Source organism: Carassius gibelio, chromosome B21 (assembly GCF_023724105.1).
Source record: "Carassius gibelio isolate Cgi1373 ecotype wild population from Czech Republic chromosome B21, carGib1.2-hapl.c, whole genome shotgun sequence".
Classification (NCBI taxonomy): Eukaryota; Metazoa; Chordata; class Actinopteri; order Cypriniformes; family Cyprinidae; genus Carassius; species Carassius gibelio.
In genome coordinates, this window is record NC_068416.1 from 12,759,244 (window position 1) to 12,780,027 (window position 20,784).

The window sequence follows — 20,784 nt, forward strand, 5'->3', positions numbered from 1 at the left end:
GAGAGAGAAACAGGAAGAAAGAGAAAGAGTGAGAGAACAGACGGGGATACAGATGACAAAAGTATTCCCCTGTCTTGCCTGAGTAAGTCTGCGTCTTCAGACTGGAGTTCTTCTCGGATTTAAAAGCACACTGAGAAAATGAAATCTATAACCGACATGAGCTGCAAAACTTATTTCACTGAGCTGCACCAGCTGAGTTGGTGCTGACAGCAGCACTGCGAAACTGGAACTCTTTCTTCAGCAATCCATTTTGAAAATAGAACCATAATACCTTTTTTGACCTAATGCTTATATGCGTCACATGTTCAGTTTAGGGTTAGAGTGAATTTCAACTGACTCCGTTTCCACTAGAAGTTCTAATGCAGACATACTTTAATATGAATCAGACTTGGCTTTTTTCTTTTTTTTAATCTTTGAATTCATTTTAATGACATAACCAACTGTGTTTACATTAGGGATTATTTAAAGTATGGTTAATATCCACTGCTGTTAAAATATTTCGAAGTCAATTGATAATCATTTTGAGAATGGTCAGTCAGAGTTGGTACTCTGCACTAATGATCCTGCTAGGAAGATTGTTATCCTTACATTATTGCACATATTTTAACATCTAAACCCAGAACTGCTTTTTAAACTACTGTTGGTCCACGAGGGGCCTCTCAGAGATCTAACTTGTGTGAAGATGCTGCTGATGTGATCCATGAGATGTACTGACCTCAGGCACGGCCCTGACCATCAAGTCATGAGTAAGTCAACTGATCTTCTTCATGAGCTCACGCTTGCAGTATGACTGCAGAAGAGAGCTGACTCACCTGACAGCACGAGAGATGCTTGGAAATTGAGGACGACACTAAACAGATAGTGCTGTCAGTTTTATGAAACAACTAGACGTGGTCGTCGTGCTGCTGAGGTGCTCAGCGGAAGGTCTCTGGACGCTTGACAACATGCGTGAAAGTCTGTTGGAGTGCATTACTGTATTTTGATTTTGCTCTGCATAGAAGCCACATCAAATAAATCAAGGGAGACAGTACATCATGTGATTGAATGGTAGTTGTGCACAACATGCAGAAGACACATTCTAATTGACATGATGGAGCAGCTGTCCATCACCTGTCTTACTCTAATGTGTAGTAAGGCTTTTAGAGCACAGCTTCATTTTGGAATAACTTTCCTATCATTTAGGACTAAGTTACAGTAAAATATGTATTCAGGGGTTAAAGCCAAAAAAAATCCTTAGCCTTTTTCCGGGGGGTGGGGTGGGGAGGTGCAGCACAATGCAAAGCATGCAATGACTGTGGCAACTGTAACATTTGAAAGGATAATATGGCAAAGTTATTGCTTTCTTTTTTCAAACGGATTGAAAGCTGTGTCTTACTCTTGGAAAATTATGAGCTATGTCACCGCTTATTGACACTAGGAATGTGACAATCCACCTAGCTCACCAGATGAGATAAAATACAGATACTTGGTTCACTAGAACGTGACAATCTTTTAATACTATTTTTACAAAATTTAAATGACAAATTATTTGTATTTTAATTACAAAAAGTAAAACAATGCAGTTGTATTTAGAAATATTTTAAAGGGGGGGTGAAATGCTTGTTTTCACTCAATATCCTGTTAATCTTGAGTAACTATAGAGTAGTACTGCATCCTTCATAACTCCAAAAAGTATTTAGTTTTATTATATTCATAAGAGAAAGATAGTCTGTACCGATTTTTCCCGGAAAAACACGAGCGCCTGGAGGCGTGACGTGTGGGCGGAGCTAAAGAATCACGAGCGCGAGTAGGCTTTTGTGTTGAGAGCGTTTGAAAGCTGTGACAGCTGTGAAGGCTGAAACTGAACGAGAGCAGCAGCAGCAACGACTCGCTCTGAGCGGGGCTCGAACCCAGGTCTTCGATGGGAGGCGGACGCACTAACAAGGAGGCAGAGATATTTTAAGCAGTTTTACTCACCGCCTGTGGTTCCAACACACGGTCGTGACCCTTTTTCGTTGGGACTGCATTATCCTTAAGAAGTAAACGATGTGCAAATCCGTCGTCAAACTGGGCTTTGTTTGTAAAACAAGCATTTTAGAAATGCAGGGAACAAACACAAACACTTGCACAACTCCGTTGATGCTCTGTAAAAATAAACTCTATCCACTGCTCCCTTAATGCTGTTTCTCTTTTGGTAATCTGTGCAGGGTTGTCTTGCCCTGGCAACCAAAAACACACTCCTTTTGTGACATTTCGCGACGCTCTCGCTCTGATCAGTGAAGTCTGTTGTGCTCTCTCTGCTCTGCTATACAGGAGCACGCGCTCTTCCGGCAGACGTGACCTCAGGACCCCATAAGGAAATTCCGCTCCATCTAACGTCACACAGAGCCATACTCGAAAAAACCTTTCCGAAACTTGTGACAAACCGGAAGGAGTATTTTTGGAACAGAAATACTCCTTCAAACCTACAACTTAATTTTTTAAACTTTGTCCATGTTTAGCATGGGAATCCAACTCTTTAACAGTGTAAAAAACTCAGTATGCATGAAATAGCATTTCACCCCCCCTTTAACTAATATCTAGGGCTGTAACTAATGATTCCTTTGGTAATCTATACTGATTATTTTGACAACTGAGTAATCTGATATTTTTTAGTAACACAAACAGACCAGGCTTTAGTATGACTATTTATATATAACGATGAGGCCATAAAACTGCCTGGTGACGTTTCACTTTACATTGTGTTTAAACAATGTTTAAATCTGTTACATTTTAATATTTGGCCAGTGCAGAAATGTTACATCAATTGTCTTTAAGCAGTTCAGTCAATGTACAATGTTGCTGTTTTAGGGGGTTGTGGTTGACTGAAGTGGTTGAAGTTTTATAAAGAATAACTCTTTGGATTTGAGACTTTAGTCTTTGCAACTTTACAGATCTTTTTCATGCACCAAGAGCTTGTAACACTCCAAAGAGAAAGGAAAGATTTAAATCGCATCATATGACCCCTTTAAGCCCTGTGTACTGAATAGATTTGAAAAGGCAGGTTTTTTTCAGTGTAATTAAAATGAAGTATAAATAATAAAATACAATAAAAAGGTGACTTTTCTTTTACAATATTGCAATGTGACTTCATATTTTACAACGTGGCTTTTTTCTTGCATTGTATAATAACAAAAATATATATATATTTTGGAAATATAGGGCTGCACGATTATGACAAAAATCATAATTATCGATTATTCCCTTGAAATTGCAATTGTGATTACTAATTAATATTGTCACAATTTACACTGAATGATGTTTCGACCACTGTTTTATGCAACTGCATGCCGTATTTATATATATATAAACTAGCTGAAAACACTCTAACTGAAAAACTTTTAGTGCTTTCTATTGTATTTAACTTTAAATGTCAACTATACGTCTAATTGGTTTCTTCTTTAAATTCTAAAAAAGTAAAAATATGAATTGTATTTTAATGTTATACTAAAACTAAAATTAAAATAATGAAAAAAACAAACAAACCTTAAGATAACATGCAGAAAGAAAAAAACGCATCTTAAAAGGATAGTTTGGCCAAAAATGAAATTTTGATGTTTATCCAGGGTTTCTTTAGTAGAACACAAACTGAGCTTTTTAACTCAAACTGAGGTTTAAACCGTCTGTTACTCATATAATGCATGGGGATGGGAAACATACACAAACAAAACCAAATTAAACCCTGTGGCTCATGACGATACACTGATTTGTAAAGACACAAAACGATCAGTCTGTGCAAGAAACTGAACAGTATTTATATAGTTTTATTTATTTTATTTTTTACCTCTGATGCACTAAAATTCCTGAATTGTCTGAGCTGTACTGCATGTCCTTGACACAGCCTGCGCGAGGCGTCTTTTTCTTGCTTTATGGTGGATTGCAGACTTATAAGTGCATTACCGCCACCTATCTCTCAAATGGACCATTGACACTCCCAATTGAGATTTTAGATAGAGTGTCATTAGTCCATTTGAGACGAAAAGCAAGAAGAAGAAGACACCTCACGCACGTGCTGTTTGAAAATGACATCAGGAGAGAACTAACAGTTCAGACATTGCATGAATCAGAGGTAAAAAATATATAAATACTATTAAGTTTCTAACACATGTGTCTTTGCACATCAATGTATCGTCACTAGTTGCAGGGTTTAATTTGGTTTTGTTTGTGTTTTTATTTCATGTTTTAGTTGTTATTCCCATCCACTTCTGTTATATGACTAACAGACTGCAACGGTTTGAGTTAAATATCTTGGTTTGTGTTCTACTGAAGAAACAAAGTCACCTATATCTTGGATGCCCTCAGGGTAAGCAGATAAACATAAAAAATATATTTTATTTTTTGGTGAACTATCCCTTTAAACATGCAGAATAACATAAGTGGACTTTGAACAATTAATTGCCACTTTGAATGATTACGTAATTGTGGCATCTATAATTGTAATCACGATTAGAAATTCGATTAATTGTGTAAACATTTTTTACTTTTACTTACTTACTTAGGGGTTAAACCTAAGGGGGAAAATATGTGTCCTTGAATTATCAAAGTTGACAGTATATGCCATTTTCTTTTCTAATCTTGAGTATTAGAGGAGGACAAATGTGCAGGACTTTTTGAAAAGTAACTGTCAAACATAAAAAAATTGTAAACAGCGCTATTGTTGTGCAAAAAAAGAACAAACAAAAACAAACACACAGATTCTATATTGCACCTAAAGACCATAACTGCCAGTTTCATTAACTACTGTGTTTCCGTCCTTTGGAACATGCTTCTTACCAGAAACTGATATTTGCCCACTGTTCTATTATTTATTAGGCCTTGTGTTGCATTTATACCCAAGAGGGATATGTATGGATGAAACAGGCTGCTCCCTATGGGAACCATTCCAGCAAAAAGCAAATAAATTGCACAATAAGAAGCCGCTTTGAAGTCAAGCTACAAAAGCTGGGAGGGCCAAAAGACGGTCAGCGAACCCAGTGAGAGGAAAGCTCACCAGAGGGTAAGAACCCCCAGAACTTCATCCTTCCCTCTCTCTGTCTGGGAACAGCTGCTACCTGGATAAACTGTGTGAATGAAAACAGTCATGCAAGTATGTCCCCGTGGAGCGCACGTGCACACACACACACACACACACACACACACACACACAGTTGTACCTCAATCAACCTGACGCAACTCATCCTCACTTCACAGCAATCTTCACCTGATGTTACAGAAGACTTGTTTAATGTCTACACAAGGGCTGCACAATTAATCAAAATACAATCAAAGTTGCACTGCAGGCTAGTTCAGTTTAATTAAATAAATCAATAGCCTGCATGCACTGTGCTTTAAAATGAAAGCACAACATTCTTTCGATCTGCAAACATGTATGGAGCTCATGGTCAAGTGGTTTGTTCACAAAGAGAATAACGAGTCTTGAACTCAACCAAAGAAATATGGCATGAAAGTGCAAGAAAAAAAAAAAAAAAAAAAAAAAAAAAAAAAAAAAAATATATATATATATATATATATATATATATATATATATATATATATATATATATATATATATATATATATATATATATATAAACACACACACACACACAACAAACAATAACATTTGTGAAATAATACAAATCTCTAGTATTCAATAATAATAATAAATATATATAATAATATTTATATTGTATCATTTTATATAAACTGTATATAAAATAATAATGGCAATAAAAAATGTGTGATGATGATATTATTTTGCATGTGGTTTGATAGGGGTTAACACCTTGGGGTTCAATCAATGTGGTTTGGTTTGAATAACAATATCCAAAAATAATTATTAATTATTATTAACAATAAATATTATTAACAACAACTATTATTTTGTTTTGACAGTACGCTCTTGTTGGGTATTTTATATTGTGGTGAAATATCACTGCTGATAAAGACTCTTCAGAGTTCTTTTTTGTGGCAATATTGCATTAATATTAATATTATTAAACACATTAAAAATGTATGTTTAGAAAATATAATATTCACTTGGATATTATTGAATATATTTGACTGGGTTATGAATAAACAGCAGTTTAAGAGAAAATGTAATTAAAAGTTGGGTTTGTTTAGTTGGAGGGGTATATTCGCAGGTGGTATGACTACAAATAAACTTTCCTCCGTTTTTGCAATCCCGAGACAATTCCTATCATTTTATTACTGCAAAATAATTACAATATGATTTGTGGCCAGATTACGTGGCCCAACACTCCCCAATCTAAAAACTTTCTGACTGACCAAGAACGAGGAATGCGAAAATAAAAACACCCCCGGCCTTGAATATCACCTTCAGAAGCAGACACACACACACTATCAGCCTCTCGTTGAAGGTGAAACTGTTGTTTTCATTGCCGCTGATCTCCTTGGAGTGTGTGTGTGTGTGCGGCTTTGATGTGTGTGTTTTGATTCGAGGTGCGCGAGTTCTGCTGCTATGAATATAAATGAAAGTCTACAGTGAACCGCCGCACCCTGAGGACCAGCTCCATCTGATTACATCAGCTCACAGTCTTGACTGTTGACCAAAAAACTCTCAAAGCACCCTGGGAAAACTTCCAATCCCTAGATAAAACTCGTCCCAAAATGCCACACAAACACATACTCACAAAAATAAATACAAAATAAATAAAAAATCAAGGATATTGCTTCAGGCATGCAAGGTCTCGGAGTTTAACACATACACACACACACACACCTCCGTGAACCTCCTGTGTGGGCATGACAAGATGGATCCAATCTATTCCACTCAGCTTGTCAAATACACAGAGCACAACAATCACTCCCTATGGTATAAACGCACACACACGTGCAAATTCACCTCTTCTCCCTCTCTCAGTCCTGTGCACCAGCAGAAAAGACTGATGCTTTGACTGACAGCAGGTATATAGTGATGATGGGGATCCCACAGTCTTCATCCCGCGATCCAAACATACTGTATTTGCATGCATAGCTCTAATCAAACTATCTCGCTCTCCTGTCACTCAGTGGCTTTAATATTAAGCAGATATCAGAAAGACACAGAATAAAGGGTAAAGTAAATATAAAAGTGAAAGTAAAAAATGAAAAGTGTCATTTTAATCAGCTTGGTGCATGTACGCTGGAGTGTGTCAGTTTGAGTCAGGCAGACGGCGCGGGGCTGCGAGGTAGAGATTGGCTGGTGAACATATTATCTCCACGAGACAGAATCTCCAACATCTCGGGGTGTGTAGGTGTGTGACTGATTGTTGTGTTTGTTTGCGTGGCCGTATGGGCGGAAGAGTGAGCCACGAGGCTGCCGGGGTGCGCGTGAGGACAAATATAAAATGGGCAGGTGACAGTAAATGTCCCTGCTGACAGAGAGTGCTGGTAAGTGGACACATAATGACTCATTCTGACTGACATGCAGCATGTTACCGTAGACCTGACGGAGACTTGACCCGTTTTCATTAACAAGTCACTGTCTCATTGGCAGGAGCTGGAATGGTGAGTCATTACACTTCCTGCTCATGTCGCTCTGCAACTGAATAAATGATGAACAGTCAACATGAAATCAAAGCTAGTACTTCATTAATTCACAATCCTGGTCTTAATGTACATGATTCAGCAGCATACAGGAAACAGCTTTTACCGACTTAAAAACCACACTAAAATATGATTTTGATATATAGTGTTGGGAAGGTTACTTTGGAAGTGTAATAGGTTACAGATTACAAGTTGCCCTATTTAATATGTAATAAGTGGTGTAATTATTTCAAGTACTTTTTAAAGTAATGTAACTAATTATATTTGACTACTTTTTGATTATTTTTCTAAACTTTTAACAAGTGTTTTCAACTGTTGGTCATTAAAAAAACTATGGTTGAACTGAACTGAACTATGGTTAACCTTATAGTGGGACTCAACACTGATTACTGTCAGACTTTCAAAATCCTTTATCACTTGAATTAAGATCATAAAAATAAAACTGTAAAGCACAGCCCCCACAAAAATTCAGACTTTAGCACCTCTTCTTACTTTAAAATCATTCTGAGGTTAAATCATATCAAAAGATACAATTTTATAGTTATGATACTGTTTTTGAAATAAAATCTTTGCATAGCTATGACGGAAAACACTGGCATCTAACAAATCCCTGGAAATAAAAAAGGAAAAAAAAGTTAATCTTCAAAAAATTGAGCATATAAATAAACCCAAATAGCAAATGAAGCAGTCAAATAAGCCGTATGTGTCCTATTCTGTCTCTAACTCCTGAAATGTCAATGCAATTTGGGAAAGAAATCAATTTAATCTGTATAAGCGTGAAAATATTCAGAGTTAACCCCCTTTGTAATCATTAACATTTTCATAAAAATCTGTAATTTAATTTCCTTTTTTTTTCTCAGTAACTGTAACTGATTCCAGTTAGATTTTGTAATTATATTACGTATATGACAGACAGAAACAGAAAAGCTGGGTATATTGCGTTAGACTCACAGACAGCTGACCAGATTTCATTTTGTATAAACAAAATGCAAATAAAGTGATCCAAAATATTGTCATTGTCAATAAGTTTGTTTTCTGTGGACTCACAAGCCAGTGATCAGCTTTCAAGGGTGTGATATATTGTGTCATTAAAAATACACATTTTGGTCCGTCTTATATTATTCTTTCACTATACACTGTAAAAACAACTGGTAATTTTCTCCCAGGACTTTAACCATTAATTTTAAAGACATTTCTGTAAACCCTAATACAAAATGCAAAGAAGTGCAAAACTCAAAACACAGGATAAACACCTGTAAAAATCAATAAAGAAAATTATTTCATATTAATACAGTGCATTGTGGCCTTTTTTATTTATTTATTTTTTATACAGTGTACATACAGTCTATTTATGGCAAATAAATAATGCCACATAAAGAGTAAATAAACAAATAAATTAAAATAATTGTTATGGATTTACTCATGTAATTACAGAAATAATCACAAATGTAATTACACACATTTTATTTAATGGAAGTACAATATTTTTTCACAGTAGATTCACTGCATGAAATAATTAACTTAAATGTTATTACATAGTGGTTAAAAACACTTAATGAAAAGTGGGTCCTTTATTTTCTTTAAATATAGAAATCATGATGCAGAATGTTGGTTGGCCTTTATTGGCTTTGACTGTTAAACTTAGCTCAAGTCTGATGTATAGACAAAAATACTAATAATATAATTCAGCTTAATTTTAGTGGATCAATACAAAATCATAGAATAGAGAATTGTAAAGCATTGGCATATCTGCATCAGCCATAACAGACATCGTAAATTCAAACAAATCAGATGAATCAATTAATGTCTCACCTTCATAATTTCCCTTCGAACATTTACTTTCACTCAACAACAGATAATGTATAGAACAGAAATGCATTGTGCATGTCAGTTCATATTGTCGTTAAGTGTTTCTACTCAAGTGGTCGAATCCCTCACTGTCTCCTGACAGATTCAGGTCATCCAGACTGTGGCTCTCACTTTACTTTTCATTACGACTGATGTTCATATGCACAGAATGCAACACATTCAGCTATCCGCTGCATCTACGTTTGCGAGGAGGCGGTGGGGGCAGAATACTTCACTTAGCCTTTAAACATCCATCATTTATCCCTTCTTCTTTTATCATCTTTCAGCAATTAGTCCAGATTAGTCACAGTGGCCTTCTGTGCTGAACCCCCACCTCTACACCACCTTCCGCATCAGGACCGCAACACCTGTCTCCTAGCAACCTGCATCCAGATCTCAGGCAAGGGATGCTGCCTCTGACACAAGAATGGCAAGACGCACATTCTCTGGTTCAGACATCCAGGAGCTTGACGGTGTAATGGTGCCACGGGTGAGCAGTGGACAAAGCACTGGAATGCTGGATTTCAATAGGAGCGCACTTGGAATGCTAGGACTGGAATTTTATTATTCTATTTACAATGCAAATGTGTTCTGAAGCCAGTTCATATTACTGGCACAGACAAACATTTAAGCTACAGCTCTCTGCTAGTTGGACAACATACAGTATGAAGGTTCAAAACAAATAAAAGGAAAATTATTTAAAAAATGTAGCTTCAAACATGTGACAGATTCTTAAAAATAATTATTCATATAAGTTTCATATGGTTTGGAAAATCTTTTATGATATTTTCAAGAAAAAAAAAATAGGAAACACTTTAGTATATGGACTCATTTTAATCATTAGTTGCTTATTAGCATGCCTATTATTAACAAACTACATTTAACAACTACATTACTAACTATTAATAAGCAGCAAATTAGTAATGTATTTAGGCAAAGTTTGTAACTAATGGTTTGTTATTAGTCTGAATTGGACCTTAACATAAAGTGTGACTAAAAATAAAATCTAAAAACCACCAATTAATCACCAGTTAAAACAAAATAAATATGAATAAATAGTCTATTTTCAAAATATTTTTTTCATGGTAAAATTATAAAAACACCACTGTTCAAAAGCAGTTATAATGTTACAAAAGATTTCTGGGTAACACTTTATAATAACTGCACACTATTAATCATTAATTAAGCATTAGTAAACAGATAATTCATAATTTATAAAGCATTAATAGACAGTAATAAGCAGTTTATAAATACAGATATAAATGCGTTATTCTTGATTTAAAAGCATATCTATAATGTGTTTAATAATTGTATTTTCATACTTTATTCATGATCAATTTATCATTTCTCAATGAAGTATAGCATTATTTACACACCAGTTATTTAGGAGTTGCCAGTGATTCATAAGATCACAAGAAATGTAGTAAATTCAGGTAGTTATAAAGCATTTAGTAGTGGCCAGTTAACTATGTATGTGAGCTCATCTAAAATGAGTCTAGTTATGCCTTGTAAAGCATTTATAAAGGATATTTAAAGGCTCAGTTATCTTCTAAACAAAAAAGGGAAACAAACACCACACAGTGATACAGAACATAGAAATATTAACAGCCTTTAAATCTCATTTGTAAAAGCTTTACAAGGCATAAATAGTCCCCACTTTAGATGAGCTCACAAAAATAGTTAACTAACAACTACATATGTTTTATAACTACCTGAATTAACCCGGAATTACAGTAGAAATACATGTTAATAAACCATTTATTAACACTATAAGTAACTATTACTATATGTCTGAATAAAAAGATGTATGAATGCACATTTAAATAGTTTTTTAATCATTTACAAGTGATCTTATGAACCATTGACAACTCCTTAATAACTGGTGTGTAAATAATGCTATACTTAATTTAGAAATGATAAATTGATCATTAATAAAGTATGAAAAAACAATTATTAAATACATTATAGATATGCTTTTAAATCAGGTATAAAACATGTATATCTGTATTTAAAAAACTGCTTATAAATGTCTATTAATGCTTTATAAATTATCAATTAACTGTTTCCTAATGCTTAACTAATGATTAATAGCATGCCGTTATTATAAAGTGTTACCTTTCTGTTTCAAATAAATTCTGTTCTTTGAGAGAGAGAGAGAGAGAGAGAGAGAGAGACTTACAGAACCCAAACTGCATTTAACATATAATAAAGGAATGCATGAGAGATTACTGGAAAATAACTTTTAAATATAATGCCAGACTACTATTATAAATACAAATAAGCATATATTATATAGACTATTATAAACTATTTCCTTTGAAAGAGTCAACATTACTTAAAATATCCAAGAAAAACAAAACAAAGCACCACTATGTGATGTGAGGTATAGACCAGCAGAACTGCAGCTTTCAGTCCGAGTGTGCATTCAAATCCAAAGTGTTGTGTGAAGTCTGCTGGAAACTTTTCAAGAACCTGTGCGAGTCAGGCATTGAACAGTGTTGCTCAGTGGGTGGTTACAGCTCAGCGGACCAGCCACACATATGCATTAAGAGTCGCATTGTACCGGCACAAAGTCCCTGAGGTTTTGGAATAGTTTACAGAACACTTTACAGGCCACTGCGCACAAGACACACACACAAAAATACACTCTCATTTAAAAACACACTCACATCAAAAGTACCTTGCGCATCTATTCAAAGTGTGTATGTGTGTATATTTATAAATGTCTGACAGTACTGAGGCGAAAACTGACTCGGAAATGTGCACAAGAACTAAAAATAAGGCAGAAGCCAAGTATGCCTGCAAAATAAACAAAGAAAAACAAATGAGATATTGAAATTGTAAACGTGTGGATTATTCAAGCAGGAAAGACAGAATGTTGTTTTCTTCGCTGCTTGGTAAAGGTGCAACTCTCTCTCAGACTGGCACAGACTCAAGGTGCTTGGTGACATTTACAGCCGACTGTGTTTCTGGAAGGGATCCGACTCTTATCGGACTCAACACGCAGTCTCTTTCGCCTTTCCTTACCATTCAAGTGCAACACTCAGCCACGAAAATACACAAAAATGTGTGTGTGTGTTTGGGAGGGGGTGTCTTTTTTTTTACAAATTCACTTGAGGATGTATCAGAACAACAACACAACTTTTTGCTTGAATTCAACCTAAATCTTTTTTTTTTTATAAAAAGAGAGGAACTTTAGATTTTAAACTAAGCAACACTCCCTGCAGAGAGGTCCTTTGATAAGCCCAAATACATCTGAATCACAGCTCCTATCAAACGGCAGGTGAATCACATGCTACCGTCTGATGTAAACGTGCACATGCTGAGGCTCCTTCCGCCCCTCTGCGTGGGTATTTGCTTTGCTGCAATTGTACCACAACAATTACACACGTCAGTGGTTTATCAAAGACGCTTTGAAGTGCTCCGTTCTTCGTGATAAATGTCATTCTTCTGAGTGAGTCATCTCAGGGTCATTCTTTGCGCTTTGAAAGGCCATGGTGTGCTAGAGGACACTGAGCACTGCCCGGCAAAACCTCTGCTAACTACGCTAACTCGTGCTCATGGCATTTAAGGAGTGTCTAATTAAATTAATTGATGTATCATGCCGTGGTTGCTGACTTATTGTTTAGACAGCAATAAATGATCCATCAAGCATCCATGAATTCAGTTCAGGACCTAATTATGCATGATTGAATTGTAAAATGTGAATTAAATATCACAGTTTGCATCATGATAAATTGCTTGAAAAGTTACTTGATGCTAAGAAAGTTTCACTGATCACAACTGAATCAATCACTCAGCAAAGCAAATTCAATGCAAGTTTGCAATTGATTTTAATTAATGATGTCAAATGATTAATCGTGATTAATCACATCCAAAATAAAAGTTTTTGTTTACATAATGTGTGTGTATATTGTGTATATTTATTATGTGTGTATATATATACATATATATATATATATACACACACACACACACACACACACAAACACACACATTTTTCTTAAACATTTACATGCATGTGTGTACTTATATATACATATTTAATATATAAAGCACATATACTATTATTTAGGATGCGATTAATCAAGATTAATTGTTTGACAGTGCATAAAATAAAAACCCCTTCTGAACAACTGGGGATGCTTCCACTGTAGCAGATTCCAGTTGCATTTTATTTGGGGACAAAATCATCCATGACAAACAATGATTTGAAGGACATACCTATGACATAAGACAGCAGGACAGCCAGCAGCACAGCGGCTGCGATCGCAGACACAGCAGCGCATTTCCAGCTGCAGTACTTGGAGGGCTTCTTCAGCTTGAAGGAGCTCCTGGAGAACGTGTTTCTGGGTAAGAGCCGGGGCGGTGGGGAGTAGACGGTACCACCGGTCAAGGGATAACCTGGTGAAGAGCTGCTGAACAGAGGAGTGCTCCCAGATGGCGTCTTGAAAAGAAAGTGCCTACAAGAAGAAAGAATGATAACCTTTTAAACCAACACAAGAAAAATATTTTTCTTATCTTACTTCTAGACTAAATGTTCTGAAAATCGTCAATATAACCCACAGCTTTACTGGACTTTGATAAATCTCATAACAATCTTCTTTAATGAGCTGAATGACTAAAAAAAGCCCATTTAAGCTTATTTACTGGCTAACTCTGGGGAGTAGGCTATTTGTTTCATTCACATTTTCCAGAAGCTCATGTTATTCATTTTGTTCTCATGCTGTAGTTTTCTAACAACCAGTTCAATTTGTACAATAATGGCTTTAAATGAGGCTCATTTAACACAACTCTGGCCATTTAAAAAGTATTAGGCATTAGACTACTACTTTGTGTACTAGCAGAGAAGACTGAATACATCATAAAGACAACTCGCATCGAATGGTCAGCAGAGAGAATTGATTTTTGTTGTTGTTAAATCCCCGTGCTCAGTAGGACACTGAATAACAGTTGTAAGCACCTTGGACTGTATCGAACCTTTATAATTCAAAAGATTATCACCATCAGACATAACACAAGAGGTCATGGTGATGATAAAGTGCTCAGCAAAGCACCAGTTTGCTGAGACATGGAGGGCAATGTTATTGCAAATAATGCAATACCATTGAAGTCAAAGGTGGGCTAAAAGGGGGAACATGTGTGTGCATGTTTGGGGATGGGGGCAGATGGGATGGGGATGAAAGCAGATGACAGTTGACCAGGAAGCTTTGATGAGCGCTAGGTTTGGCTCAGACTGAGGTCCTATGCTAAATCAGCCTTAGATCTTTGTCCATGTGTCTTGTTCGGGACAGGCGGTCCACTCTGACTCCAACAGGCCTCTCTGTCGCCCCCCTGCAAGGCATCCAACTGCTCCCTGCTGCCCACAGCCAGAACAACCCATGAGCACTGGGGTCTGTTTGTTTTTTCAATGTTTTTGAAGTCTCCATTATTGAATGAAATATTATTAAATTAAATATTCTAACATGTTTTAAAGTGTAATTGATTTGTAGCTAAATTCTTTAGCAGCCTTTACTCCAGTCTTCAGTGCCACATGATCCTTCAGAAATGTTGATTTTATGCCCAATTAGCGTTTATTATTTCTATGCTGAAAACACTTGTGCGGCTTAATATTTTTGTAGAAACCATGATTCCTTTTATTCAAGTCTTTGATAAATAAAATTATAACTGCATATTATTATGTCTTTCCTGTCTCTTTGATCAGTTGAATGTGTCCTTGCTGAATAAAAGAATATAGATGAATAAAAGTATCAGAATGGCAAGAATTAATTTGTAAAAAAAAATAAAATAAATAATAATAATAATAATAATCCAAACTTTGGAATAGTAGTGTAAAAAAAACTTTTTTCCATATAACCAAAATGTTTAAGGATTTTTTTCTCTATAATGAAGGAATAAATTAATTGTTTGTCAAGCATGGCCCACTATAATCATAATATGAAAGTGGTCAATATGACATGCATTTTATTCACAAATCAATATATTAATGGCACTGGTTCCTGCATGCCACATGACACATAACTGCCAGTTGTGCCAGAACAATTTTGACTGAATATCAATTGAAATTTCCAACTGCTTCTCTCATAAATCTATTGTATGTGTTCAGATGACTCTAGATTATTACCTTTCAGAAAGTGCTTTTTTTCTTTTCTTTTTTTAGCTTGTCAGGCCCTGGTCACTGTATTCTTTACATGCATGGGAAAAAAAGCTTTTGAACTGCTCTTCTGAACTTCTTTTCAGGTCCGGAGAAGAAAGAAAGTCCGGAGTTTGGAAAGACATGACGGTGAGAATAAAGGATGGAATTTTCATTTTAGTTTGAATTGTTCTCTTGTCTGCGTTTGGTTGCTGCTGTTCATTTCAGCACTGGAAAGAAGTAACAGGTTGTGAAATGGCACTGTCAGGTTCCTGCGCAGCTGTGGGTCGAATTCACAGCAGAATAAGTGGGTGAGTTTGAACTGTGTTTTTCATTCGAGCTGGATGAGAGCAGTGAAGTGGGTAGAGAGAAAATCTGTCATTCCCTACTCCGCTGCTTTTACTTTGTGCGTGTGGCCTCGCACTAAACAGTGCAATCTTGCTGTGCAGTCACGGTCATCTGTGGACAAGCTCTGACTCAAGGTAACTCATTCAAGCCTTTATCATTCATCTGAAAGCAGCCAGACAATTTTTTCCCCCCCATTCTAGCTTAATAACACACATCACAGAATATGAAACATTGTTTTTCCATAGCAGGGACTTGCTATGTGTCATCATAATAGTATACAAGGAGAAAATCTTAAAATAAATAATGCAGTTCAAAATCTATATTTAAAGAGCAGATAATATCCGGGAAATGCTTTGAAGTCCAAACATATTTCATCATATGGCTTGACAGACGTGTTAGATAAATCAACTTAAGAGAAGCGTTAAAGCCAGACATCGGGGCCATGTGAATAATCGACCCTCTAGGCCAAATTACATTACACTGAAGAGGAGAGATGTGTGAAAGGGAGACGGGGATGGATAAATGGAGAAAGGCTGAAAAGGAACGAGAACTAAGCGGCCCATAAAAGCGTTAGAGTAGGAATATATTCATACTGTGACCCACAGTCATTAACCCCTGAGCTACATCTACAAGGTAATGGAAACAACACTTAGGTTCGGTTTACACACATACACACAGTGATTAATGAGCACACATACAGAGACAGACAGGACAGACCCTGTGGCTATCAGGCATGTGAGTCAAAGCTGCATCATATCTGGCGGACACTAATTGCAAAATGGCATGCAGAAGGAAAATTAATTGATATTCCATCTTATCTTTTTAAGTGTCGCTGTGCTTTTCACAAGAAGGTTTGAAGATTATACAACATTAAAGAGACCAATCGATCTATCTATCTATCTATCTATGTATTCTTTTAATAAAATGTTTGTAATTTTTAACTTTAATTTTAAACAACTTGTGTTGTTAAACATACATATATATATTTACTACCAAGTCAATACTTACATTTTAAAAATGATACCAGTCTTTTCATAGTACCAGTAGTACGAAATACTGACTCACTGACAGACAGCTGCTTTCAAAAGCTCCCATATTTTTGTAAGTGTACAGCGTCAAAGATTTCAGGTTAAAACGTGTTTTTGCAGGACCGAGCATTGTAGCCAATGAAAGATAGGGTTGTTGAGCATGTGAAGGCAACAGCCAATCAGAGGTGTGTAAGTGAGAACCACCAAAGTTTAATCAGCTTGAGCCAACAAAGTAACCAACAAAGTGTAAACAAGATATGAACATGAACTGAACTGATAATAGCTTCACTGATTATAAAGCAGAGTCTTTGCTCACTTCCTGTTCATAAACCATTTAAATAAAAGTTATTTTTCATGCTAAGTACACTGTAATGTCTCTAAAGATGACTGTATAAAACTGTGGGAATGAATCTGACATTGCGATGTTTGATAATGTGATAACCTGAGGAATGGATAGGACAAAACCAATTTGATGTGTCAGAACAGATCTGTGCAATTAAGTCTTGCAGCATAAGTGGACTAGACCGACCACTTGTTCTGTTATTTGTAATTTGTTTCTTTGTTATTATCACAGTATTACAATAATGTATGTTATTATTGTTAAATTTGATTGGTTCAATACAATAGCTGCTTTTTAGGCAGAACAGTTCTTGTTGCTTAACCGGTCCATTCTGTGCCGATCCAGGCAATTCGGTTTCATGTACCACTGTGGGGATGATAACAAAGCGTGTCAGTTGTTGCTTTCATAATGCTGGTGTTTACATACAGTATTAAATGTAAATGGCAATTCAAATATGGATGACGATTAGATATTTCTGTTTATTTTGCTTAAATAGCACGCTTGGTCAACTACAGAGTGAAACCGATAGCTGAGAACAGTTTCTAACCTTGGCTTGTGGAGCTGCGTAAAGCTGAGACATAACTGGAATCATTCGTTGTTGTTCTTAGAATGGTTTGGCTGATGGGGTAAAAGCCACAAATTTTTACACAATTAATATTTGAAGACTATATGCTACTGTTTTAATGTATCTTCTTAAATTATTAATAGCATTAAAATCGCTTTTATTATGGTACCGAGAACCAAAAGATTTTACTGGTACTGGTACCTAATAATGAATTGTAGGTACTGTGACAATACTAAAAACAACTTTAAAAATTACTTATTACAAGGAAATTTGGCCCCTGAGTTAGGAGTTTGGGAAAAAACAACAACATAATAACTGTATATATGCATGTAAATATACACATTTATACACATAAAAAAATCTGCTAAGCATTAACAAATTTACATTATCAAATTAACAAATCTGCTTAAGGTTTTTTTATTTTTTTACTTCTACCATAAAAATCACAATGATTCCTTAAAATGATGTTCATGCGTTTATCCCAGTTCACTGTAATATGAATTCCTAGAGCTTCTTCATATCACAGTAGATTTAAATTAATCCCAATGTCAAGTTTCTGCACATTTTTATTTGTAAAAAAAAAAGTAAAATTTGTGTAAGCAAATAAACAGCAGCGAACCAACGAGAGAATGCTCAACCTACAGGGACATCTCTCCAGCGAACCATCCACACCAAGCAGCGCAAACAGAGCACGACCGAGAAAAATGGCAATAAGCAAAAACAAGTCAAAGCTGCAAAAAATCTCACTTTCACAGTAAACACCTTTTCTCTCCTCCTCTGGGACAGAAGGAAAAGTCCAGAGCAATTAACAAGCAAACATAAGATTTTAACAGGGAACACAAACATCTCTCAAGATGAATTAGAATTCCACACGAATATATAAACAGTCTGAAATGTCCAAAACATTCAGCCTAATTGGGATTTCCGATTCGGCGACAATGCCTCTGGTTTGGTGTTCAACATCTTTTACAGGGTCAAGGTCTTTTGCTGTTTGCATGTAATGACCAAAATATATGGTCACTTCATAGATGCTGTTTATTTCCACAAACTCAAAATATGATAAATGTTTACAGGAGGCCCAGCCAACAAAAAATGGTTTTATGTGGAGGTCCATTGAAAGCTCACTAGAGACTCTCTCACTCTCATACAGCACATCGATGATCGATCTACTGCCGTCCTCAATATAAGATGCAGTGGCAGCATTCAGAAGCCTCAAACTGAGGCTGTTACATTCTGTCCACTTTATTCTCATCCATCTCCAGCTAGTGAAGTGTCTAGATAAGAGCTATTCCCATCCACTTAAGAAAATAATGTCGCACAACACATCTCCATTTTGTACCAACTGGCAATTGAAGCATCCACACTTTGGCCATTGAGAGTGGGGAAAAAATAGCATTTCAAGCGAGTCTGAAAATGCATTTTAAATACACAACAATGTCACAAAAGTACATAATGCTCAGTTCAGATTAAATGTTAACCCATGTAAACATAAATCCCATAAAAGACAGAATTAATGCATGCACAGAGATATTAAAGGATTTGTACATTATACTGTAATGTATACTGTATACTGTCAGGCCTATACAGCAGCGTCTCTACCCACTGAAATCCTAGGGCTCAACAGTGAGGTAATATTTCAGTTTCAGTTATATTTCAAGTGTAGATTTGTTCTTGCCTCCTCACAAATTTCAAAGCACCACCACAGAAGTATATTTATTTTACTCATGTTTTTATATGTCAGAAAGTAAATTAATACTTTTATTTGTAATACTTTTAATTTTTATTTCTCAAGGATGCATTCATGTTATTAAAAGATTTGGTAACACTTTCTATGAAGCTCATATTTATAATACATTATAAGGGTGTTCCTTAGGCATTATAACTTGGACAATAGCATTTAAATTAGGCCTTTAAAACTGAATGCACAGTTGCAATGGATTCAATGTACCGATACACATGCTCCCTACTGTTTACATTCACTTAAGACGTAATCAACATCACTTTGTGTGTAATTGTCCTTTCATGCGAAGTGAAAGAGTAGCTACTCACTTGCTGTGAGATGCACTTTCTGTGTGTATATGCTTCAGTGTCTGCGCTCTGAAAACTGGACCCAATTGAACTCTCTTTTCTGTTATCAGATTTATCCATATGTCTGCTTTTTTCTTAATCCCACATTTTTTTTTACATTTTATGAGGAGTACAGCAAGTGTATTTTAGCTTATGTCCCGCAGGTTCAAATGTATGCATCTAACCTCCGAACCACTCAACAGATTTGTTCTGAATGAATCTCTTCCCAAATTGTCCCTCCCTAACATTTTCACCTTGTTTCTATTCGTTGAAGAAAATGTCAATAGATTTACATCATTGATTTTGGCATTCAAAAATAGTTTAAAGTTCGTTATTGTCTCATTGTCATCGGTGAAAAAAATGTAGTTGACGACAATTATGACAAAAACTAAATCAACACTGGTTATAACTAAATTACATGCAATTACAGATGCTTGTCTAATGTTCTGGTTCAAAGAGAGTTATCACCTCTGCTGTCTTCTCCAGTGCTAGCAGGGACAGTCATCAACTTTGTCTTTGAGCTTCAAAGAGATTCCAGAGGGAAGGGACGATTCCCCCATCCCCACGGAGAGCTACTAACCATGAGCCAGACTTAATCAAAAGTCACAATATACATAGGAAAGGACATTGACTTGATTTATTCAACTGTTCCAAAATGTATATAGTGTATTACTGTATTGTATGCATGTTCCTAGGACATAGTAGCTTAGTTATAACTCTGTAGTACTACGGTGAAGCTCCAATTACTTGGATCTAGATAAATAAAAGTATCAGTGCCCTAATGTTTTCCAAACCCTGGCATTTAAGGTATCAAAATGACTTCTTTTTTTTTCTTTTTTTACCATACTTTTATTTAATATTGGACAAATCCTCCAGACCACCATAAACCATGCAAATAACTCTTCCACTC

At 35.8% G+C, this 20,784-nt stretch overlaps 1 protein-coding gene and 1 long non-coding RNA gene across 3 annotated transcripts in view; one reads left to right on the forward strand and one right to left on the reverse strand.

Moving 5' to 3' along the window:
* Window positions 1-20,784, reverse strand: part of LOC127985644 (teneurin-2) — a 130,460-nt gene that overhangs the window by 39,405 nt on the left and 70,271 nt on the right. For both annotated transcript variants that reach the window (XM_052587675.1, XM_052587676.1), the window contains one exon: window positions 13,618-13,856. In XM_052587675.1, the coding sequence (XP_052443635.1) occupies window positions 13,618-13,856 (239 nt within the window). The remainder of the gene's footprint in view (window positions 1-13,617; window positions 13,857-20,784) is intronic.
* Window positions 7,065-10,103, forward strand: LOC127985670 (uncharacterized). The gene is made up of 2 exons (XR_008160678.1): window positions 7,065-7,389; window positions 9,681-10,103. It is a non-coding gene; the product is annotated as an uncharacterized LOC127985670 (long non-coding RNA).